Source organism: Phascolarctos cinereus, unplaced genomic scaffold, assembly GCF_003287225.1.
Source record: "Phascolarctos cinereus isolate Bilbo 61053 unplaced genomic scaffold, phaCin_HiC Scaffold_1;HRSCAF=81, whole genome shotgun sequence".
Lineage (NCBI taxonomy): Eukaryota > Metazoa > Chordata > Mammalia > Diprotodontia > Phascolarctidae > Phascolarctos > Phascolarctos cinereus.
Window position 1 is genome coordinate 71,334,353 of NW_027555514.1, and position 26,047 is coordinate 71,360,399.

Genomic DNA, 26,047 nt, shown 5'->3' on the forward strand with positions numbered 1-26,047 from the left:
TGCACCTTTTTATTAAACCTGTTATTAATGTAGCTTTAAATGCAACCACTAACTTAAGTTGTCTGCCAAACTTAGATAATGAGCCATTGTTCACATGGGAAAGAACAAATTATGCCTTAGTAGACCTTTGTCTCCAAAGAACTTTTTTGTTCTTTCCTAACTCAGATATGGATTTGTCCCTCCTCTCTCCTAGCAGGAACTTACCAAGGCTGGCAACATGGCATCTTTCAAGTTACTCAAACTGTCTCGGGGAAGTGAGGTAGAATCCTTAAGATGGTGAAAGGAAAAGACAAGAGCTGGGAATAAGAATGACAGAAGCACCACAATCTGACTGCACGGATAATATTTTCCATATAACAGTGAGGAGGATTTTCTCATTAGCGTAGCATTCATGCCCTATCAGTGTTGTCCTGGTCCTTATTAGGATAGTACCTACCTGAACATGTCTCCTAAACCCTTCAGCATCCCTTTCTTGACCTTCATTTTGTCCTTTTCTTTATCCCTGTCTTTCTTTTTCTCTTTTCCAGTTTTCTCTTTTTTCCTATCAGTCTTATCTCCTTTCTCTTGGTTTCCATTCATTTGTCTCTCCAGAGAGTGGGATGGCTGGTCACTTGATGTTGAAACAGATTCTCTTCCTGATCTTGAACTTTCTTCTGTGTCTTCTTCCACTGGGGAGAAAAAAAAAAAGGAAAGAAAACACAGTAAAGGATCAGAGCCCAGGCAAAGGGTTATTATGAAAAGAGAATACAAAAGATAGACAGGTTGAAAACAACCATGAAAATGTTTCCTTTTATTTAGCAAGTTGGTCAAATCATTTCAGACAAAACTGCTGCTCTAGTTTATGGACTTGTCAGTAGACACACATCATACTGCCATTTCCCCCCATGTGGAACAACTGAATGAAAAATCAATTATTACACACTTACTGAATGCCAGACTCTGTGTAAGCACTAATAATACATCTACAAGCAAGCTAGACAGTTTCTGCCCTCAAGGAACTTACATTTTAATAGAGGAAGACAAGATATATTGGGCAATAAGAACCTATGAGTTGTGTATGCCTACTATACATGTATGTGTATGTGTATAAGCTAATGTGCAAATAGATAATACTGTCAGTAATGAAGAAGAATGTTGCTTCACTGTGCTAATGGGAGTCAATATGGAAAAAGAGAAAGCTAGTATTGGGGTCTAGAGAGGTCTAGTTCAAATCTGATCTCGGATGCTTATTAGCTGTGTGACTCTACCTTAATTTATTTGACCTTTCTGGCTTCAATTACAGGGTTATTATGAATAAAGAACTTTGTAGATCTTAAACTGCTATATAAATGGGAGTTACTGTCCTTTATTGTAGTATAGAAAGAGATGATTTGTGATTGAAAGCATGATGCTGACTTCCTTTTATGTACAGAATAACACAGTTCCACAGCATGAATCACTGAGAAACCAAGACCACTATAATGACTCCTGGGTACTGCCCTTGTGAGTGTGTCAAAACAAGAAAAAAAGGAAGTACATTCTGGTTCTTTCAAAGCAGTGCCTCAACTTGTCACTGAGGGCCATAACATGTACAGTGATTTTTCATGAATGGTAGACTCCTATTCTCATCCCTCACTGTTGGGCTAACTTTGCCAGTCACTGGTAAATGGAACCTGGGCCCAGGGTTCTGTGATGAGCTATTTCTTCCCTGCTGGCTCGGATGCTTCTACACACAGTGTACACAGTGATACTAGTCACAAAGCTGAAGCTGGAGCAGGAGTCTACAGAGCATAAGACTCTTTTCTCTTTCTGCCACAAAACCCTGCCAATCTTCCTGTTTCATTTCCACGTCTCAGTCCTTAACAGTTGATCTAAGGCCATCTACATAGTGGCAAATGAACAGAGACCTAGAAATACAAATGATTGCAAAGATGACTTATGTACATCTATAAATCGATTAACTTGTGGAGGGATTATGGGCACAACATTTCAGGCTTCTGCATGGAGTTAACCAAGTCATGGACGTAACAGAAACACTCTCAGTCCAGGATTTAACCTTGAAGAAATACAACATTAAAGGCCTATTTCAGGGCCCTTAAATAGATTTCTTTATTGGGAAAAATGACAGCAAAGGCCCAGAACTAACTCCAAATGCTCCAAGGCACTCACTGTGTTTAAAGAAAAAGAAAGAAAAGAAAAGAAAAAAGCAAGATGAAACATTAGCACTAGAGCACTGAGGTTACTTTTTGATTAATGTCAAAAACTAATCCATGAATCATTTTTTTTAAACCACATCTCAAATAAACATCAAGAGAACTGCCTAAATCTCTCCTTGACAATTCATAGGTTTAAAAAGAATCCTCAAATAAAGGATGATAAATACAGTTCTGGCAATGGTGAATTAGAAAAGAAAAAGATGAAGAAAAAATAATTTTCAATATTTATGGAACTGGGGCTGCTTTGACCAGAGGTCATCAAATGATTAGATGACTTCGTTTATTGAGACCCAAGGCAAAGAATTTACCCATTCAGATTTGGAATTGGGTTTTGCATTTCTAACTACTGAGTTATCATATAACTATGCTGGTCAAGAAATTTAAGGATAGAGACAAGACCTGTAATTTCACTGTCATAAGAAATTTCTTGTTGAGGAATGAAGGATGGTAGGTTAAGTGCTATGCCAGGTTCACAGAATAAGAATGTCTTTTCAGGCTCTCTGTTATGCCACATTACCCCTTAGACATGAGACACATGTGGTTTAAAAAGAAAGCCAACTAGTATCAGAGCAGGACAAGACAACTTAGCTAACAATAAAAACTATGAAATCGCTAATACTTTCCCTAGAAAGAATCCATGAAATCAAGGTTTGAATCCCCAGTTCTTATTTGCAGCGCTTGACACATAACAACTGCTTAATACGTTTGTGATTGTTTACATCTAATCCCTTCTTGTACAGATGAGGAAGCTAATACCCAGCAAGGTGAAGTTCTTTGGCCAACGTATTGTATCAATGTAGAGTGGGAACTCCAGCCCTACGAATCCATCCAGGTCAGTACTCTGAATACTTCTTTGCTTAATTTAATTTGGAGTTGTCTCCATTTGAATTCACCATATTGTAGCTAGCTAAAACACCTATCATCTATTTTCCGCAGATACCTAGGCCAGGAAAAAAACACATCTATCATCCCCAGAATAGTAGGACTATTGGCCAAAACTTAGAAGATTCAGATTCTAATGCCAGTTCTACTATTTATAAGCTCTATGTTCTTGGTCATCTATAAAATGATAATGATGATGCCTGTTTATATACAAACCTCATGGGATTATTATCAGGATCAAATAAGATAATGAACAGAAAACTACTTATAAAGTAGAAAGCACTATTCAATTACAAGGTAGTATAATTATTACCTGGTAATTAATTGTACCTTGCTATTTTAATAGTAATAAGCATTATTTGGGAACCTTTTGGACATGATATTGAGAAAAATGCCCTATTAGAGAAGTCCAATAGTGGAATGAGCTGTGCTGACAGGTGCTAACTCAACTTCACTGCAGGTCTTCCTGCAGACACTGGACAACCACTTGTCTGGTATATGATAATGGAGGATCCTTTCACATATGAACTGGATGAGATGGTTACTGAGAACCCCTTGAATTTTAAAATATTTAAGAACAACTCTCAAATAGGAGCTAGGAGACCTGTCTTCTAGTCTCAATTTCCCAACTAAATAACTTCATGACACTGGGCAAGTCAAAACCTCTCCACCTTGGTTTTCTCCTCTCTGAAATGAAGTTTCCTGAAGAGCCACAGAACTCACTGTTTAGAATGATCCACTATCTTTTACAGGTCAAATGTGTATACAGGTATACAGCCGTGAACTTGGAGGGAGTAGACTTGGTCTTGAATCAGGCACTTTGTAACTGTGAGATCATGGGTAAATAACTTAAAATCTCAGAGGCTGTTTCAACAACTGGAAAATGCAGATAATTCCTACATTTAGTGCTATTGTAAGTCTGCAAATCTTAAACTACTATACAAATATGAGTTATGATGCGTTTGGTAAGCAAATCGAACCTTCCAAATGAAAATCCGAAGAATTCTATTGTTTACAGAATCTTCACATAAATGCTACAGGAAATTAAAGCATATTCTAATACCAACTTCCATATCCTTTGTGGTGCCATTCAATGAGGCTTTACAGAGTAAACTGAATTGGACTTAACTTGTTACAAACCTCCACTCACCTATCCTTTTTCTCCTCCTCATCATCATTATCAATCATCACATTCTATTGGAAAGTGAATCAACTGCATTTTTGACTCAATACCACTATCTTAAAAGAGCCAAGGAATCAAAAGCCCAGGTCTACTGATAAATTTACAAGCTCAACATGGGGTAAATGTAAGGGTAGACTTTGACTCATGATTTCTATCCAGTTAAACAAACCTATTTACTACTTCTTGCAACCCCTAAAGTATGTCTAAACTTCTCCATTCTCTGAACCTCTGTGTTTTTTCTCAACAAAACCACACAGGCTACATTTTTGTACTTTGGTCAGTTATAGTAAGTTAGGGATTTCTTTCAAGTGGGTAAGCCACAAATAGGCAGTTCTCTAGAACAATAACTTAAGGATGAGTTGCATTGTGAGAGGGAATTTCCCAAAACAATGAGACAGGCACCTCCCTTTCCCCAAAACCTGTTACAGGTTTCTTAATATGACTATATCTTCATGTCTTCAATTGGAAGCAGGGACCAAATCTTTCTGATTGGACTGGGTGCCAAATATTAGACTAATCACTGACCCCTCAAGATGGTCCTTTAGCATTTAAACAGAAATGCAACATGATCAATTTTCAATCCATAGCAACAGAGTAATCTTCTAGCTTTCTGTACAATAGTTTTGGCAGTAGTATGAGGGTGGGTTGGGGGGGAGGGGCCATATGCTTGATCTTGGCTCTGTCACAGAATTAAGAGATTGTTTTCACAAGTGAGTGTACATGAATGATGTATATTGGCAAATGCTAAAATATGTGCTTTTGTTTTTGTGTGTGTATGTCTATATATGCATATAAATGAATATACATATGTATTTTACAGTTATGCTGGTACACATAGTACATTTGCTATTTTCTATAAGAAGTAAAAGAGAAAGGTTGAACTTTAGTATTTTGTCAAATGTCACCGAAAGTGACATTTTTTTCTTTTAATATTTCTGATAAAAATCAAATATCAGTGGGCCAATTTTATTCCTCTAAGGAAGCACTCTTTCCAATGATCCTTGCATTTTTTGAAGACTGTTTGTGCTTTTTTTAAGCTTTCTAATTTAGATAATGCATTATCATAGAAAGTCTTCTGGGGGGAGAAGTGATTTAACTAATCCATTTGAATGCCAACTAATTAAAAAAATAGCATTTAACAATATGTGGCTTTACTTTTCAGTCTGTGCATACAAACATAAGATGTTCATTTAAAATTTGGATTAGAAGTGCTTCAAATAGCTAGGCACCAAGGAGTGGTGGATAAATAACTGGCCTCAGAGACAGAACACCTGGGCTCAGGTTCTGTACTTGACACATCCTGGTTGTGTGAGAATGAGCAAATCACCTGACCTCTAAGTGCCTAAGGCAGCTCCTTAAGCTTGAAGAACTGCGATGATTGCTGACCTGCAATGAATTCTCCAATTCCCCATAGCAATTAAATCACAGGTTAGGGTGAAAAAAAAAGTTTTAAACAAGAAAAGCATCTAATGGGAAAATCTGAATGTTTCCTCTTCATACTCTTGCCATATTGATGAATAAGTTCAATGGCATCATGACTGTTAAAAACTTTAACTTAACAGTACAAAAAACAGGCATGTTTCTTAATCCCTTCTGTTGATAACACAATAATAAAATAAAATTTTAGGAAGGACAGTTATTATGACTTTAAAGAATCATCTTATAGAATTTTGTGGAGATTTTATAATTAAAGTATAAGAAAAAATATTTTCAGTCGCTCAATAAAATATAGAAAAGTATTCCCATAAAACATATTTACCTAACAATCCATTAGTAATGATGTAGGAGCAAATTGATTTGACCTATTGATGTTCTTAGATGAAATTATAATACATAGAATTAATTTAGGATGACTATGCAAAGTTTTTACTCTGTTGAACTGATACATTTTTATAAGCTCCTATTCTCCTTTCCCATTTTTTGCTTATTCTTTATACATGTTTTTATTTTCACAGCTAGCCTGCAAATAAAAAACTATGTTTCTTTTCATACAAGCACAGAGTCTTGTTTTTGATTAATATCTCTAACCTCTTCAGCTCACTGAACTACGAGGCATTTTTTTCATGTGATTACATAAATTAGTAGATTTCAAGTTGCTTTTTTTTAAAGAAGGTATGACATGAAGAAACTTGCACCTCTATCATGCAGTACAGTCATTCTGTAATTAAGATATACCTAATTACTATGTTTTCACCAGATGCAAATGTAGCTTGATTAAAATTCAAGTCCATGCTACAAATGAAGCTTGTGAATGCGTCAGTGGGCCAGCCACAGCACTAGCTCACCAAGAAGTTGAAAGGAGATTTTGGCTTTTGTGTTTCAAACAATATGGAGAAAACTTCTTGGTGTTTCAGTACAAACTAAAGGCTATAAAGCCTTCTTTTCCCTTCACCACCCATACTATACACTTATTTTACTATCAAAAATATTGTTCCTCATGACTCGAAGTCCTATGTTCATACAAGGACAACTATGCTTCTAAGGTCACACTTCTGTGAGACAGGCTGTTCTTTTTTCAAGCCATTTATTCAAGAGATGTAGTGGGCAATGTGTTGGATCTGGAATAGGGAAGACTTGGGGTTTGAATCAGAGACTTAGGAGCTGTGTAAACCTGGGTATGTTGGCCTAAATTTTCTCAGCTCCAGTTCCATGCAAAATGGAGTTAAGAATATTGGCTTTACTTCCAGTTATTGTTGTAAGGATAACATGTGACATTTAAGGTGCCTTGCAATGTTGAGAGCACTGCAGTATAGATTACAAAGCAAATGTATATGCTGCAAGGTAGATTATAAGGAGGGGTCTCCAGGAAAGGCACAAAGGAGAACAGACTAGCTTTTGCTGCAGGACATATGAAAATGAAGGTGCCCTTCCAGGTATTTGCCATGTTTTAACTCCTGCCTTAGTCACCAGTTTTCATTCACTGAGTACAAGTCATCTTCCTATAAGAAGAAAAGGATGAAAAATCTGGAGGAATATCTTTCTTACCTACTAGTTTCCTAGAGTCAATAAAGGATTAATAAGGCATGATGAAATAATCCTCAAAGGAAGCCAAAAAGAAATATTTGAAGACTGTATAGGGAAAACTAAAAAAAGGGGGGGAGGAAGTGGGGAGAAGGGAGAGACTTAAAAAAAACTGATGCTGCAGAAGATAAATTTTATATCTGATATCACGGAGCAAACAATCTAAGTGATAACCTTACTTGGATCCCTATGCAAGATGAATCTGGAATTTCTGAAGAAGCAGGAACATAAGATGTTCCAAAGAATATTTATAAGTGTTAGCAAGTAAAAGAAAGCAGTTATTAGCCTAAGGATTCATGTAGTGGTTCCTATCTGCTGAATGCAACAGAAAATGCAACACGTCAAACTCACATAGATAATGGGGAGGTGTGTTAAGTTCTGAAAGCATGTATTTGAGACGCAAAAGAGATTGACAAGAATTACCAAATACATTCACCACTATTTCTTTTTACTGATGCCCATGGGAACAGACAAAGAGACACTGACTATAATATCTCTAGTGTAGGGAACACCCTGGATAAGAAAACTTTGTCTTCCACTGTAGGTCAGCACCTCCTTTGTAATTTAGGCTTGGAGAGTAGCTTAAAGCACTGAAAAGTTAAGGGATTTGCCCAGAGTCACATATTCAGTGTGTATCAGAGGAGTGACTTGAGGTCAGGTCTTCCTGGCTTCAAGGCTGGTTTTCTATCCACTAAGCTATCTGTTTATGGGAACAGATACTAGTTAATTGAAAGCAGAAATTTATGTCTAGTAACTTTGAAGATCTAGGGAGGAAAGATGGACTTGGCACCATGAATATAATTTGTATTCCTTATTTAAGTTGAAAATTATGACTTCGGAAGACTAAGGAAGATATGCAAAGTAAACAGTAGGCTACTTGGATGATACAAAACTACAGGATTTGTTCTTCTTAATGGTAGTTTACCAGAACAATAAGGTCTTAAAAATAAATGGAGGGCTTCTCAGAAGGACCATGAAGAGTACTTTTGGCAAGACATTTAACAAACAGTTTAAGAAGTCTTTATTCTAAGAAGTGAAGGAGGAAGGAAAAAACAATCAAATAGACTATGAGTTCCTGAAAAGCAGGAATGGTCTTTTGTCTTTCTTTGTATCCATAACAGTTAACTCAGTGCCTGACACATAGTAGGTGTTTACCAATGTTTACTGAGTAACTAAAATAAAATGGTACAAGATACTATGAAGGATTGCAAATATGATACAGAATGAATAATAGTGATCAAAATTAATAATTCTGAAGTTGTATATAATAGATTTGCAGTTTCATGTAGATCATCTTTTTAAAATTCTACTATGTTATAGAAATCCTTGTTTTATTTCATAAAAATAAAATAAATATATAAAAAAGAGAAAATAGAGAATATGATATAAAACAATATTTGTGCCTGATACTAATCCACAAAGTATGGGTTATAAAGTTAACTTGACATTTTTACTCCCATTGTTGTGATGGCAGGCAGGTAGGTGGTTTGGGTGAGCAATGTATTAGAGTTGGAGTCAGAAAGACCTGTGCTGGAATCTCATATGACAACTGTGTGACCTCCAAGTTTCAGTTTCCTCCTCTTTAAAGTGAGGATAATAGTAGCACCTACTCCCTAAGATTATTTTGAGGCTCAAATGAGATAACATAGTCACATGAGATAACATAGATAAAGTGCTATACACGCTTAAAGTGATTATAGCTTATCATGCTTAAACTGCCGTACAAATGTGAGTGATGATGATTTAGTAGTACGGAAATAATGACTAGAATAAGAACAATGAAAAAAATACCTTGTTTAAAAAAAAAACTAGGTCTAAATAAAAGGATTAGAAGAATTATGTCCATGCAAAGAAAGAGCCTATATGGAAAATATTACAAACAGGGTGGAAAGAATAATAGAAAGCATATTAGAGTAAGGTATTATTCATATCATCATTTCATTAGAGAAATGAACCAGACATACATCAATAGTGAGGGATTATCCAGTTAATTAACGTTAGTGTCTTCCCTCTGGGACTATCTCCAATTTAATCTGTATGTATCTTACTTGCACACAGTCGTTTGTATTGTTGTCTTCTTCACTAGATTATGAGCTCCCTGAGGACAAGCACTAATTTTTTCCCTTTCTTTGCACCCCCAGCTATTAGCGGTGCCTGGCACATAAGCAAGCACTTAGTCAATACTTGTTGATTTGACTTGTATTGCTTATGGACAGACTCCCATAATTCATGGGTCACCATACAATGTCAAGGGATATAGAGGGAGACCCTCAACCTATAGGAAAGGGGGAAGGATCAAAATTGTCACTGAGAGATGAAGCTTCCACACTGATGAGATCACAGATATACTCAAGGTACTATTCATCAAGGAAAAGCGCATTAATGAAAAAGTTAACATTTGCATGCATATATCTCCAAATTGTATTCAAGTGAAATGACCAGGTACCATCACCCTGAATATTATTGTGCAGAGTAAAACTATGAGTATAGAATGTATTGTTAGTTCCAACAAATTAAAGAAACATTTTTATATTTAACATGCAAAATATCCACGGATATGGAAAATACCAAACTAGTGATAATTTTTAAATTGTTTATCTTGAAATTCAGTTCATGATTCATTTCTGCAGTGGTAGATTTATTGTTTTGTTTAATAAAATACTAAAATCTTAGTTTGGCCTGTTTGAGCATACTGTACATGAGATGGATAGTAAGAAAAGTTATGTGACTGAATAGAACCCAGGTTTAATTTGGATAGGTGGGATGGATAATGGGTTTCATTTAATAGTACAAATCAACTTAGCTTCATCTAAAGGAACTTCTATTTAGTTATAGCATGGTGTAATGTTAATAGCCCTGGATAGGTCACATCATTCTTGGGCTCCAGTTTCCTCCACTGTAAAATGATATTAAATGAGTCAATTTGGGGGGTTCCTTTCATCTCTAGATCATGAGATTCCATGAGGTTATTAAAAAAAAATCTGTCCCAATTAATTTTCTAAGTATATAATAAACATACAGAAAATCATATACATATACAGATTAATGGAAAATTAAAACTGGAAAACGGACAAAGTATGAAAAGCATCAATTTGGAAGCTATAAAATTGGCAACATGACAAGACCCTAGTAAAAATGAGTTGAATTTCATGTTACACAATGGTAAAATTACTCTCCCAAAAGCTTTCACATTAACTAAATTGTTAGGATAAACAATTTCAACCTTTAGGTATTCTTTCTTCTAGCCCCATACTGCTGACTACTCTTGCTATTGGTCAAGATAAAATTATACACTTCCTATTTAACAGGGAGCTTGAAAGGGAAAATGTGAACTGCTCAGAATTATTTCTGAAAATAAAGCCCTATTGTTATGTGTATTTTAGCATCCAACACTCATTAATTTATGGGATATAGGAACAGCCTGCTGAGAAACAGTCAGTGTACTTGATTTGCATAGAGCAGGGAGCAGATTGTAGCTGCCCTGACCTGTCAAACATAGGTAGGGACTTGAAGAAGCTGGCTCCCAGACCACATGACTCCATCTTACTCCAGACAGACATATTCAATATGGAGAAACAGATGGATTAAATGAGAGACACAAATCGTGGGCTCTCCATGGGAAGAGCATAAGTGTTACAGAAGGGGACAGAGAGTGACTACACCAGGGATCTGGCTCACATGGTTTCCTGGCCTCTTGGTTATCCACATTTCATTGTTTTAATATTATTGAAGCCCGGCCTATGCAGAACCACAGAAAATGACTACTACTGGTATATCCAATTTACTATTTAAAAGTCAAATAATACACACACACACACACACACACACACACACACACACAAGCAGGGGATTGGACTTGTGATTTCATTGATACAAGGTATTTGCAATGAGAAAACTCACTCTACCACTGGAGATGGGCACCTGCTCTGTAATCTAAAGTCTTAAAAGACTTGTAGGAAATACATGTGTTAGAAGTGAAACTAGAACCCAAGTCCTCCTGAATTCAAAGGCACTATACCACATTGCCTCTTAAAATGTCCCATGGGAAGAAAATTTCAGTCAGAACTGAAAGGATGCTGAAAATGGAAAAGTTTAAATGGCACAGATGGTTAGGTGTCTTAAGTATGTTGCATCATTGTGCAGCTAGAACAAAGACTAATGTTTCTCAATTATGGAGGATCACTACAACTTATCTCCCTGAAATTGAACCCAGGTCTTCTAACTCGATTCAAAACTAGAGTTCTGTCACAGCACTAGCAAGTCTAAGTTCCTTTAAAAGATGCTCAGAAAAATTTGATGAATAATGAAACCATATTTGGAAATGATGGTTTAGAATACGACTATATTGCTAAATATTTACAGTTTCTGAAAAGTCAGCAGTCTTTTCCATAGCAAGTACACACAAAGTCTCTTCAGCCATAACCACAAACACAGAGGATGGGTACACTAACATCATCCTTGAGAGTCATTCATTCATTGATTCAACAAAGGCTCGCTGAATACTTACTATATGCAAAGAGAGCAGGGAAGGTTTCATTTTCTGATCCCCAAAGCCCAGCACCTTGGACACAACAGGTGCTTAATAAATAGGTGTTGACTGATTGTGAGAAACAAAAATGCATAGAAGAGATGGTCCTTCCTTCATGAGTTTATAATCTAATAAAGAAACTGCTTCTCTTTCCACACTCCTACATAGCCACCTCTCTTACTTCTTTCATATCCCATCAATTCCCAAATCTCATTATCCTTTAACAAATTCTTTCACATCTATTTATTGCACAGCCAACATTCACACGACATGTTGCTTGGAGTTCTGCAATAGCTTCCTTCACTGGACTCCTTGGTTCTCTCCTTTCCAAATCTTCCTCACATTGCAGCCAAAAATTGGACTAGGCCATACCTTGCTCATGAGCTTTCAGAAGTTCTATATCACCATTAAGAAAAACCACAAAGATCTCAGCCTTTTTATAATCTGGCTCCCGTCTACTCTTATGAGCTCATGTTATATCATTTCTTTTTATAAACACTACAATCCAGTTAAGATGGCTGATTTGATATTCCCTGAACTCAGAGATTAATGTTTCCAAGATGTGCCTTTGTCCTGGTTATCTCCCATGCTGTCTCCCTACCTCTTCCTCTTTGAATTCCTATCTTCCTTCAAGGCTCAAGTGGTACCTTCTACAAGAAGCCTTTCCAGATTCCTCTGGATGTCAATGCGCTCTCCTTCCTGGTGTTTTCTTGCATTGCCTTCTCTGTGCAAATGTTCTATCCCCCAGTATCATGTATATTCTTTGAGAGGGAGGGCTGGTTTTCATTTTGTTTTTGTTTTCCCTATACTTAGCACAGTGCCTTTCACACACAAAAAAGAGGACTTCTTTATAAAAAACTGTGGAACTGCTTTTGTCCTAGCAAGAAAATCCACTTCAAATTCAGATTCAAATACAGGTCAGTAAAAAAAATGTATTCCGTACATTGTTACAAGCCTAGGCACAGGAGAAACACTTGTTGCATCTCCATGGGGTAAGTGGGCTTCCACATAGGTAACCTTTCCATGGGGAGACCTCCTTATGCTGGATTTCCAACATGGCAGTAGTCCCTATCCTTGGTGGCAGTTTGTTGTGTTTCAAGGGAGGGGTTATAGATAATTTCTAAACCAATGATTTGACCTCACCTTTGCTGTTGGAGACAGTAGAAATTCTGCTCATTTTTTGGCTTGCCTTGTATATGAACTGGGGTACATGAAGGCAAAACACAGGGTTACGTGAAATTGCCCAATTAAAAAGAGATAGAGGCCTATTCTAAAAGGGCATAATAATGTCAAGAAAGGGAGAAATAGGGTGTACCTTCCTTCGGCGTCATTTTCATTCTTGTATCCATGGTAAATTTCTTAGTAAAATTCTTAGCATAGGCCAGGTACAGAATAAATATTTCTCAAGTCAAAGTTCAAACAGTGATTTAGTGGCAAAGAGATAACTACAACAGAATAAACCAGGAATTTCTAAGTCCCTCTCTAGACCCCAAAGCCACTCTAAGTCACTCATTTAGGTCCTTAGTTAGTTTGGCGGTTCTCAACCTTTTCTTGTGACATAGACCCCTTTGGCAGACTGGTAAAGCTATGGACCCCTTCTAAAAAATGTTTTTATAAAATACATTAGGATTATAATCCTATATACTGATAACTAACTTATCCATGACTACCTTGATCTGTATCTAGAACAGTGACGACAGGAATCCCTGGTCTCAATCAGAAATGGCCTACCATATCTAGTGCTGTTCATTTGTTATTCTCAGCCTACCAGGGCCATCTTTTTTTTACATCTGCTCTGCTCTCTACACAATCTGCCTGGATCAACAGACATTATCATCTGACCTACCACTGCACCCTCTGGACTACTGGACTTCCAGAGACCGTGAACTTCCTGTGTTACCTCCCTGTATTAGAATTTAAGCTCAGTAGACAGACCTTTTTTTATTATTTTACATTTGGACCTCAGGCACTTAGCACCACTCTTTACACAAGTATAGTAAGTATTTAATAAGCGTTTTTTCATCATAGGTGATTGAAGAAATAGGTGGAATCCAGCAATGACAAGTGAGTTACATTTTGGTTTATAGCAATATAAATTTAATAAAAGTATATTTAATTTCTGCATTATGGTGAATGGAGGCAGGGAAGTATATTTATTTTAAACATTAAGAAAAAAAAATTTTCTCATATGTTTTATTTAAAAATTCATAAGATTTTAGGGGAAAAAATACCATTTATAGGACAAAAACAAGATAGGGTAGAATCATAAGACTAGAAAAAGGAAAAGTATCTATAACCTTACATAGTGTATATTAGAAAAATCAGTGAATGGCCAAAATACCAAACTGCTAACTAAGTATGATGCAATTACTGAGTGATAGAAGTATCTGTGAGGAACAGGACACCTGCCCTTAAAGGGGCTCTACAATTCAAATTCATGGCTGAAGTTGGCACTGCTGTATCAATAAAATAAAGACAAATGAACTATGTAGAAAATTTGCACGGTTGAGGATCTTGGGGACTATGTTTAACAACCAGGTATTTTTTTTAAAAAGTATTTCTCAGTTCTCCATATACATTGGTAAAAGGAGTTTGCAATCTATACTAAGAACGGGCCACACAACATAGGAAAACATATTACCTCCAAAGGAGGTAGAAAATAAGAGAGAACTGGACAGAAGAAAGTGACATTGGAAGATCAAAAGGATGGAAGAAGCTAGTCATTTCCTCTTAAGCTACCATGAAACACTGCATGTCGAATATATTCAAATATTCATTTGGATACTGGTAAAGTACATGCCCTCTTCAAAGACCTTTACATTGGCTAACCATATAGTGAAGGTTCTTTGGAAAACAAATTTTTTAATTAATAATTCATCCCACTCCCATCTTTATATAGTCATATATAGCCCAAGATCTCTAGTCAAACATAAAAGTAATGATAAATTTAAGTTTAATGACAATCCACATAAATTATCTCTGGCTGCTTTTTCTTTTTTACACAAGGCTGTCACTTCAACAAACCTTTCAATAGTGATAAGATTATCTTTCAAATATCTCTCTCATGTTAATGACATTATCACACATTAGACTATATCCAAAGTTAAAGCACTAAAAGGGCAAATTGGTGGCTATTAACAGATACAAAGGAAGTTCTAATTTTACTGTTTATTATGTCTCTGAAAACACCTCCTGCTCTACAATATGTCATGAATATTGCAGTTTTTAAAAAAAATGTGGTTGTCTGCTGTACTGTAAATATTTTATACTAAATTTAACTATACATAACCTACCATAGATACAGCTTTTCAAATTATTGCAGCTACATTGTAAAAATTAACAAGATCTCTTTCAGCTAAGTTGACAATAATTCTTTAGCTCCTTTGCCACAGAAGAGTAGGCAATTCTAATTTAATTAAATTCAATATGGATTAAACTTATTTTTTAGGGAATTTTTTTTTGTCAGAACCTGTGATTTCATTAGGACAGAGGGGAAACTTCTACCAATGCAGATTGATAACACACCTATAAATTATATCCTTAAGGAATTACCTGTGATGCTGGGATGTCAAGAAGCCTTAGCCTCAGGTTTTCCCAAAGCCTAAGCCTGACCATCTATCTCCTATACAATAATGCCTCACTGGAGATTCTCAAAAAGAAATGACTTCACAATGTTGATTGTCAATTGTCAACAACATTGAAGATGAGTGGAATGGAGCTTCCTCCATAAGTTCAACATATTTGAGGAAAATAGGAATTAATATTAAAAAAATAAAGACCCAGATTAGCAATAAATCTTGTCACACAAGGGGTGCCAAAGAATCACATGTATTCTTTTTATTCTGTTATGAACTTACAAGTCTCCATGCCTTCATCATCTTCATCAGCAGCAGGCTTATCATAGGATTTGTCAATTGCTGCTCTGAAGCTCTCATTGCAGCCACGTCCTCGGATTATCCGTGGGCGAGGACGATGAAAAGGAATGTCACCATTCAAAGTCACCTCAGCAACTGCTGTCTGAAGACTCTCTAATGAGCTGGATTTTTTCAAGCCTAATGAAGGTCCTACATCTCTGCTGGGGGAACCTTAATGGTTTAAAAAAAAAAAAGGTAATTAGAATTAGTGCCAAGAATTGCATGCTTGATTATTCCTCTGGATTCTATAGGGATATACTTAACAGCATTTCTTTGTTCTTTGTTGGCTAGGGCAACGAAAGAGTTTTTCCTTTCATGATAGGTTTTTACTATAGCTTGCTTACCTAACTAGTCTTGCTGCCAAAAGTATTGTCATTTGCAATTTTTTTTTCCATTTGTAAAAAGGTCTCCTTTTCAAATATTAACAAAAATTTCATTGGTATATGTTAAATTCACTTTAAGGCTGACAACATGAAGAAACATGGAAATGAAAATAAGACAACCTTGTCTAATTTCTTAAAAAATTATTTGCGACATCCATAAAGCAATGTCTACTTGCCTAAAAAGAAAAGAAGAAAGAATTTATTCTTGATAGTTTTTATTTTAACATCACCCAAATTTCTTTGAGAAAGACAGGTAAGAAGTAATATCTTCCAAGACATTTTAGATACCTGGTCCTGGTAGCATCTAAATAATCTCAATGGACCATAATAACCAACAAGTACAGTTAAAAAGCAGATCCTAATTAGAGATAGCAGGAAATCAAAAGAACTAGATGAACCATTAACTTTTATACTTTGCTTCAACCTTTAGGTCTACTTCAAATGGTTTGCAGGAAAAGTCAATATTCATATTAATATGCTTCATCAAGTAGTCTTCTCATTGTAGAAAACAGAAAAATATAAAAATATAAAACTCAAGAGAACAGGATACAAGGGATTCCATTTCCCTTTTAAAAGTAGAGCAGGATTGAGCAGGGAATCTATTTGGGTTTTTTATTATTATTATTTTACCAAGGATTACATTGGAAAGAAGAATCGCTTATAAAGATTGGTATGGCTTATAGAGAGGATGGTCTTGTAAGAAATCACTATTTCAGAGATGCCAAGGAGAGAGACTTGAAGCTATATGCATATTTGAAGTTCACCAGGCCCAGAATGAAAGAAGGAAAAAGAGAAGGTAGGGATGAATAACAGCAATTACAAGGAAAGATTCAATGGAATGGAAGGTGAAATATTTAGGAATTAAAATTCTAGTTCTCTTCTTGATGGGTGGGAAAAGTTCACCATTCAGAAGGACATTAAAACTGATCAGAACTAGATGAGAAAGTTTCATCCATCCTGATTTCAGCTACTATTTGAATCTTAGACCAATGTACACTGTGGATCACAGTGATATGTGATCTGTACTGTCCCCTGGATGAGCCAGTTTAAATAATCAATCTCTTATTCAAATGTTATAAATTCAGTGCATGGAGGAGAAATGAAATGCTCTAACCCTTTATGGGTTCAGCAGTGCATATGCTGATCAATAATTAAAGAGTAACTTTTCATGTCATTATCAAAAAGATAGATAACTATAACACAAGGCTTCAAGGTCTGAGACCAGAAGGCCAGGGGAATGTGGAACTCATATTGGACAGTGAAAGTTAAATTCTCACTTTGAAACTATGCTTTACAAAATGTGTAATCATTTATTTTATTTGTTTTGTCTAATTTATAAGTGAGGGGAGCATAATTCAAATTCGGATATATAAAAAAGATATAGATCATACCAATCAAAAATATGAATCTAATGAAAAAGTGGTATCCTTGGAATTCTGGCGTGGGGAAAAAGTTGATTTATCAATCTCACTTTATACGATCATTAGTATGTGCCTATACATATACATGTGTACATATGTATATGTATTATATATGCATGTATTCATTTTAAGACCATATTTCACATAGACAATGTCCCAAAAGTCAGAGTGCAATTTGAGCTTTAGTAGCTTAAAAGTTTAATACCTTTAATAATTTAATACTTCCCTAAGAACTTTGATACACCCTATATATTATTTTTCAATGAATGCTCAATCTTAGAATTTCCCCTCTACAACTGCTAATAAGAGAGAATTTAATAAATATTCATAAGTCATAGGAAAGAAAGTAAAGTTAAGTTTCATGCCAAAACATTACCAAAAGGGATCAAAAGTCACGAATCAATGAAAGGAAATGGTTACCACTACTGGGCATGGATACTTAACTTCTAACTCTCTGAATAAAATGTTCCTTTCTATTTTTATCAGTGTTGTAAGGCAATTGAAAGTTTGCAAAGAATAATTATAAAGGAGGCATATTATGCCTACTTAAGATAAAAAAAGAAGTCTTTAAAATGCCAATATGAATCACTGTGAGAAAAATATTCATATCTATCTACTTTCCCTAAGGAAAACCTAGTTTGGAAGTGACAATATTCTCAAAGTAGTATAAAACAAATAGTGGATTTCAGAAATGGTAGGAGCATTTTAGTATTGAAAGTTGGGTGGCCTTCAACATGAAGGTGGAAAAGGTTGTAGACAAGAAAGAATCACTATGTAAGCAGTATGCACTTCATTAATACCTGGCCCTAGAGGGCAGACATAGGAACAACTGCTTACGTATCTTAGCTAGAAATATGGAAAAAAACATTTCTAAGAATTAGAGCTATCCAGAAGTATTGGTTGCTCTAGCAAGTGGTAAAGGTTCTCCCTCCCTAGAGGTCTAGGAGCTAAAGCAAGACAAACACATTTTGGACATTGAAGAGGAGTTCAATCAGATGACCTTGAAATTCCTTCTGTGGAACTATATGATTTCTATTCTGATGACATTTTTTGTTGTTCTTGCTTGTTTCAGTGACCATATCACAGTTACAGTTGTTTCCAAATGTAAGGTTGTTCCTCATTTGAAACAGAATGCAAATGTCTTACAAAATAAAAATCTGACTAAAACAGCTCCATTTGTTACAAGAAACAAATTTTGTTACTACGTATAATAAGCAATGTACACGCTCAACTTAGAAGCACATTAAATCCTAAATTCAACTGAAAACATTACTCACAATATAAAATTCATGCTAAATTGATTTAACATCAGAAATGTATGATTAAAATCAATTAATTCTAATGCATCCCATTGTTTTACTTTTACAAGATACTTTAGTTCTTTAGGAAGACTATATAATTTATTTTTAAGAATGAAATTGTCAAGAACCCAAATACTCATATCATGTCCCTTTCAAGAATTCAATCAAATCAAATTTCCCATCAAAAGAAGGTATAACACACCAAAACCCAATATAGATGCAGAAAAATTACACATAGAACTTTCCTTAATTCTGATGCTATTTTTCTTTAAACAAACAAAAAAACCTTATGGAAGAAGTCTTGAATGTGTCTTAGCCTTAAAGAGGAGCACAGAAAAACATGGCATCTAGCTATGATCACCAACTGTCACTAAGGCAAATGAACCACACTAAATTGCCACGGAATATACGACTAACCTTTGAACTGAATTGTAAAATCATGACAATCTGGCAGCTCAAGTGAAGTAAAAGAGAAAGATAATTGAACATCTAGTCATGGTCTACTAAGAGGAAAAGGCCTATTTTAAATATTTTCTTATGCACACAGACTCAATGGCACCCAAAGTTTGCCCAAATTAGTTTTAATCATATAAAATTCCTTATGGTATGTTTCCTAATTGAATTCAGTTGGTCATCATGCACAACATGCAAGAACTGTCCTTTTTCATCTAGAATTAAGAACATTACCAAAAACAAGTTTTTCAATTGAATTATAAATCTGTCCTTACCAGGAAAGCGAGCAATTGCTTACATTTTGAAATCTGGCAATCATTATGCAAAAATTATCATGATAAATTGTCCCCTCCTTTTTCTCAGTTGGTATATTTACCTTATTTCACCCAGGTGGTATGGTTCTTAAGGTCATGCCTTTAACCTACGTGACTCAATATTGTTGTCATGGACATTAGCAAGGGCAGAAAATACATCTTGAAAATAAAAACTCAGACTGCTATACATCACTGATTGCAAATGTGGATGTCTACTACTCAGATATGAATTATCAAATTATGTTTGTCCATAGCACTGCTTCAGAAACAAGCTAATAGGTCATTTGAAATTTATGTCTAATAAGTTGATAACTCATTAGCCAGGGCTGAGAGCAGGAGGGAATTGTCTTACACAAAAGTTAATCTTATGATTCACTGGAAATAATTTTTATGTAATCTATCACTCACTCTATAAAATATTATAACCCAGAGGCATTTCTATAACAATTTTTATATGTGTATATGAGATTTCGAATTTAGGAGCATGCTAAAAACTAGTTATTACAGGTTGAAGGGGTGAATCACACTTAATTAGTGCTGAGTAATATAACCTCTATGTATGTACTAGATCTAAAATAATTAAAATAGCAATCCAGAGAGTGAAAGCAAACTTGCATGAATACATCTTAAAGGTTCAATTGTTTGAAATATATTACTATAATTACTTAATAAACAAAATCCTCTGGACAAGAATAATATGTTAAATATAAGAATAATATGAATTAAATCAGCCATCTTGTACACTATACCAACTAAATCATTTGAATAAATCCTATTGTTTTAATGGAATGATTTATGTAGCACATGAAGGAAAAACCCAGGGTAGTAATGTTTTTAATACAGGTACAAAAAGTTACATATGTATGCATGATGTGTCCTAACCCATTTCAGTCTGACCTTGAGCTGATATTTCTTTAGCCTGAGTTATTTTATTTTTTGTGTTGATAGTCAAAAGAACACTTGACAATCCATTCATTGTGTATTTTCTAACAAGAAAAGATCACTTAAAAAACCATTCATGTCAAACTTCACCTAGATCATGTTCGATGAAATGGTAATCATTCAAAAAAAAATGCAGCCTTATCAAGAACTAGCTGAGGAATTCAGCATTCTGCTATTTAATTTTTTTAACTTACTGCTACATAGTGATCCTGTATGCATGTATATTAGGTTATTCGCATATCTTTTTAGGCATGTTATTATATTATTATTTTAAGCATGCTGTCTTGAATCATCTTTCACACTAGTGATTTCTCTTTTTTTTCTATATAACTTCATTACTTAAAGTAAAAACAGCCATGCAAGTATTGGAATAGGCATGTTTTCATGCAATTTGATTGGCAGTTCTATAATTGTGGTAAGTGTCTTGGACCAAGGTTTCTATGGCAACAGCCTTACTGTCCATTCTTACCTGTTTTCTGGTCATCCACAGTATTGAGTTTAGTCTCGTCAGCTACTGTTAAAAGGTAAATGTATAATGGTTAGCCCAGTTAGTGCCCACATTCACATGCTTCAACCATTCCAATGGTCTCAGTTAGGTAGCATGTCTGAGGTCACATTCCATGCAATCACATAACATCAAGCATAACCTTAAATCCAAAAAAGCAGCTCACCACACAACTTGTTAGTCATTTCACATCACAGGCACATGTGTTATTTACACGTTAGCATATTATAATTAGCCAAGGCAAGTCATCGCCAGATTTTACTTTTGGTACGCATGTGATGAATTAATGCTTTTAGTTTTGAAGGATATACAGCCACCAAAGAACAGCATTCACAAGATACAGCTGATTAACAAAGGTTTTTTAAATCACCCAAGGAGTATATAGATAGATTATTTCTGAGATTATTCCACTCTACTTTAGAGGGTTCAGATTTTGAAGAGATGCTACCTGATTGATATATGACTAAACAATTACAGATTTTATTTTCCTCTTCTCAATTGCTTTAAAATAATTTCTCCTAGCTATACTCTCAAACCATTACTTTAGCTTTAGTTAAATCCCTTGATTATCAGTGAATGAATTTCTATAAAACTAAGCTTAAAGAGTAGCAATGAGAAGAAGATATCACAAAGTAACCAATTTCTAGACATGGATTGAGATAATGGTTTCTCTCCAAACCCTTTTTTCTCGTAACTTTTAAGCCTCACCTCCCTTTTCCAACCATATCATCCATCAACAAACTTTTTTTAAAACAGCTGAATCACTGTTGAGTTCATTCTAAATTCATTTCCCCCCAGAAATACATGAATGTAGCATGAATGCACATGTGTGTTTCTTTTCCCATAAGCAAACATATATACATTAGCATATTGCCTGTTATGTAAATATGCCACTCGTGAGTAATATGGTTATCATAAACTCACAGAAATACAAATTTGTGCCAAATCATTCCCTCTCCCTCTCCCAAAGTAAATAGACACATATATGTGCTTGGCTTGGCATCAGACTTTTTATCTTGATAGCATCTAAACCACATTCAGATAGAGATTCATGGAGATTGTACTCACTACCTAAATCCATGCTTTTTGATTTTCGTGTTTTAACGAAATCCAATTGACTGGCATCTGAAAATTGTTTTGTGCGTTTTTCTGACATACTCTGGCGTCCAAATCCTTCTCGTTGAAAAGCAAGAACAGGATCAACATCTGGACTCAAAGAACTGGGGGAGCAAACACATATAAAAAATGGTTCTTAAGAATATATCCCATGTAAGTTAAATCCATGTCTACTAGTTGAAACAAGCCTAGTCCAAATTAAACACTTCAGTCTTTAATGCTATTTGGCTTCATTTGAGGCTCTCAATTCGTGTTCCTCCTTCAAGAAATCTTTCTTGTGGCGCAGTGGATACAGCACCAGCCCTGAAGTAAGGAGGACCTGAGTTCAAATCTGGCCTCAGACCAAACGCTTGACACTTACTAGCTGTGTGATCCTGGGCAATTCACTTAACCCCAATTGCCTTAAAAAAAATTTTAAAAAAAGAAATCTTTCCTGACTCCCCTTTTTTAGTGCCCCCCCCCGTTCTAAATCACTATAAATGGTATTTCTGTGTGCATGTGTATGCATGTAAAATCTGTATTTACTCATCATGATCATGAGAATAGGCACTCTATATCTAGAGCTGGAAAGAACCTCAGAGGTCATCCAATCCAACCTTCTCATATACCGTACCATATGTAGTGTCAGGCATGGAATTTGAACCCAGGTTCTCTGACTCCAGAATCAGTACTGCCTCCACTGTATCATGGTAATTCATCGAATCTGCCAGCAGATTTTTATCATTATTAGTCTCTGACTATCTTACCTCATGCCCAGAAAAGACCCTTTGACCATACTGAACAACTGAAATTCAACATCAAATTCAGAAATATCTATTAAATGCCTACTATGTGCAGGGACACCTGCTATGCATTAAGGATGACACAAAGCCTAAAGAAAACACGAACCTTCATGGAGTTCAAGCCACAGATACATAGTAATATATGCCAAGTACATGACAAAGTGCCATGTGAGGACCCAGGGGAAGGCCATTCTTAAGCAAGCTGAAGATGCATGAAGGTAAGACAGTGTAGGCTATGAGATAGGTAGGGATGCAACAGAAGACAAGGAGATTGAAGAGATTCTAGGAATAATGAAAAAAAAATGTGTGAGTAAAGGCCAATAGGTAGGAAAGTATGTGGCATGCTTTTTTAGGGGACAGAGACTAGTCCAGTTTGGCCAAAGCACAGAGCAAGGGTAATGTGAGATAAAGTTGAAAAGTGAGGATAGTGTGCAAGTGAAGGCTAGACAATGGAATTTGCACTTGATTCCATAGAGAATAAATAGCCCCTGAAGATTTTTGAGCAAAGTGCCATGACAAGATTCATTGGCCTATCTTAGGAATTCCATTTTATAGAACACAATTCTTTTATAAAAAGTAAATTAAACTTCTCTAATTTTTCAGGGTCTCATGAGAAATAAAATGTGCACCATGTAAAGGTCTCAAATTTGGCATTGCTTTTATTGTACTAAAAGTAAATCAGATATTTGACCGAAAAGACATAAATCAGTGACTGCCTTCAGTGTGCCTGAGCATCAGTGGGGTGGAATTACCAGATATCTTAAATTCCTAAAACAATATATAACGTATGTACACAAGCATCAATTCTCAAAATGTGCTAAAGAACCCTTAAGTTCCTTGTGGAGCCAGATGCTCGGTGGGTATAGAAGAATTCTTAAGTTGAACAACGTTGTCACCCAGGAATGACAGCCAGACTATAAACTATATATTTTCAAGAGAAAACTCTGAGTGGCATGTTACTGATGATGGTGACTAGTATGAATATAGAACATCTTTGCTCATTTTGCTGAGCTCATCCACCTTTTGGCATGTGTTTCTTATCCTTAGTCTTTTCTGTGAACTGTGTAGAACTTGAAAATCTAGAAGGGAATAAAAGATAACTGTTGATGTGAGAGTAGAGATTTAAAAATTAGTGACTTGCTAATATAATTTTACATTATTTTTATTTCCTTGGAAATTATGTTGTCACTAAGATAAAAGGCTCATGTTATGCCATCATTTTTATCAGCAACGTTATCGTTAATGTGCTATAAATTAATGGATTAAGAAAAGCATACTTTGCTCATCAGTAAACTAAAACTTTTAATTGGACATATCCATTTGACACAGCCAGGCTTCTACAATTTGCAAGTGAATCGCAGAAAAACTCAGTTTAAAAAAAATCAAATGAGCTTAAATGTGTTACTAAAAGTAACTAAAAAGTGAAGGTCTTTTAACTGCATCATTATTACTGGGCTCCTATCAATATAACCCATTAAATTAATGTATGCAGTGGGTGATACATCAACATGCTTAACAAGTAAGACTGCTAGAACAACAATGGACTCTTTAAAGAATGTAACCGTATTTTGACCCTCAATGTTATTAAAATTCCAGTTATTAATCCTGTCTTATTGCCCTTTTGTTTTCATAACATTTTCATCAAGGATTAGAGAGACATTGTCAGGCTGGAAAGCTTACATTTTCTACTGTGATTCAGAACAGCTGCCATTATTGTTTGGATAACCCTTCGTCCATATTCTTAACGTTACCCTATGCTCCTTCTAGAAAAAAAAAAATCACAGAAGGCGCCTCCATTTTCCAAGACTCTCTCCCTCCATTAGCAGCAGGAAATGAATGCAACAATCTATTTCTGAGATTTATTTATTTATTTTTCCAGACAGTACATCAGAGGCACTATAGTATGCTGGTCCTACGGCTAATGCTTTACTGAAAGACCTCAATAATTCCATATAAAGGTGGAGATTGCAATAGTCTGCCCCACAAGATGAATACTGGGAATGTTTAAGCCTTGTAATCATTGCTGTTGGTTTTGTTTTCTGAAAGACATATGAACTACACCAGCAAATGTAACAGCATTTGCAGATTTCAAATATGTTTCATTTTGTACAGTGGCTTTTCCCACTACAGCCAACTGAAAAATTCATTCAGAGACAAGCTATTATCATTCAGTCTTGAGTGTGGCTTGATTTGAAAATTCTCATATTTTCTACTGGAGAACTTCACTTGTGTCCTTCCCCCATCCCCATTTCTTAAAGCTACAGATGGAGTTTTCAAAGACCCAAATAACAGGAAAAATTATTCCAAGAACAGCTGCAGCATTAACAGAGAAACAAGTAGAAGGAGACAAATGTACTTTTTAAGCTCATGAAAATAATGTTCAGAACCAGTAACATCAATTCCTTATACATCAAGTTTGGATTAACAAACACAAAGAGGAGGGGTGAGAGATGAGGAGGAGAAGAAGAAGTAGGAAAGGCAGGGAGAAAGAGAAAGAAAGGGAGAATTAGAAAGAGAAGGATTTCTTTTTAAAGAAATGGCAGACTGGGACAAATAAAAGGAGTGATGCTACCACCATCTAAATAGGATTTTGCTGATGTACTCCTTAAAGACCCTAGAGAGAGGGAAATGAGAAAATTCCCCTATAATACTTCATACTGTTGGTGTTAATTATCATTACAACCTAAGGGGGGGCCCTCAAAGGGACTTTTTATTTTGCTTATTGATGTATATAATTACTAAACTTGCAAATTAGCATACAATTCCACATTCAAACACTAAATATCTGTTCGATAACATCATGCACTATTTTCTTTTCACAGACAAAAGAAAACATATTAATAAAACACTGCCTGCCCAAAGAATCGACTGATTTGGTATAAATAATAAACCCAAACAGTAGAATCAAATCAACCTACAAAAGAACCTGCTTTCCAAAGCTTAAGCACCAGGAATATTAAGTTTATCTATAATATCATCATACCTTTATTCAAAAGACCTTGAGAGTCAAGGTGCGGAAGGAGGTGTGGGAGGACGCTTATATGGCTAAATTACATTTTAAAATGCTTAATGAAAATAGCAAAGCTGCATATGATAGTTAGTACTTA

At 35.4% G+C, this 26,047-nt stretch overlaps 1 protein-coding gene across 14 annotated transcripts in view; it reads right to left on the reverse strand.

Annotated features, from left to right (window-relative positions):
* Window positions 1-26,047, reverse strand: part of PARD3 (par-3 family cell polarity regulator) — a 715,544-nt gene that overhangs the window by 229,075 nt on the left and 460,422 nt on the right. For 5 of the 14 annotated variants that reach the window (XM_020990437.2, XM_020990434.2, XM_020990436.2 and 2 more), the window contains 4 exons: window positions 22,111-22,262; window positions 21,007-21,051; window positions 15,667-15,894; window positions 437-668 (listed from right to left, as the gene is read on the reverse strand). In XM_020990437.2, the coding sequence (XP_020846096.1) occupies window positions 437-668; window positions 15,667-15,894; window positions 21,007-21,051; window positions 22,111-22,262 (657 nt within the window). The remainder of the gene's footprint in view (window positions 1-436; window positions 669-15,666; window positions 15,895-21,006; window positions 21,052-22,110; window positions 22,263-26,047) is intronic. The other 9 variants (XM_020990444.2, XM_020990440.2, XM_020990435.2 and 6 more) reach the window with 4 other exon arrangements.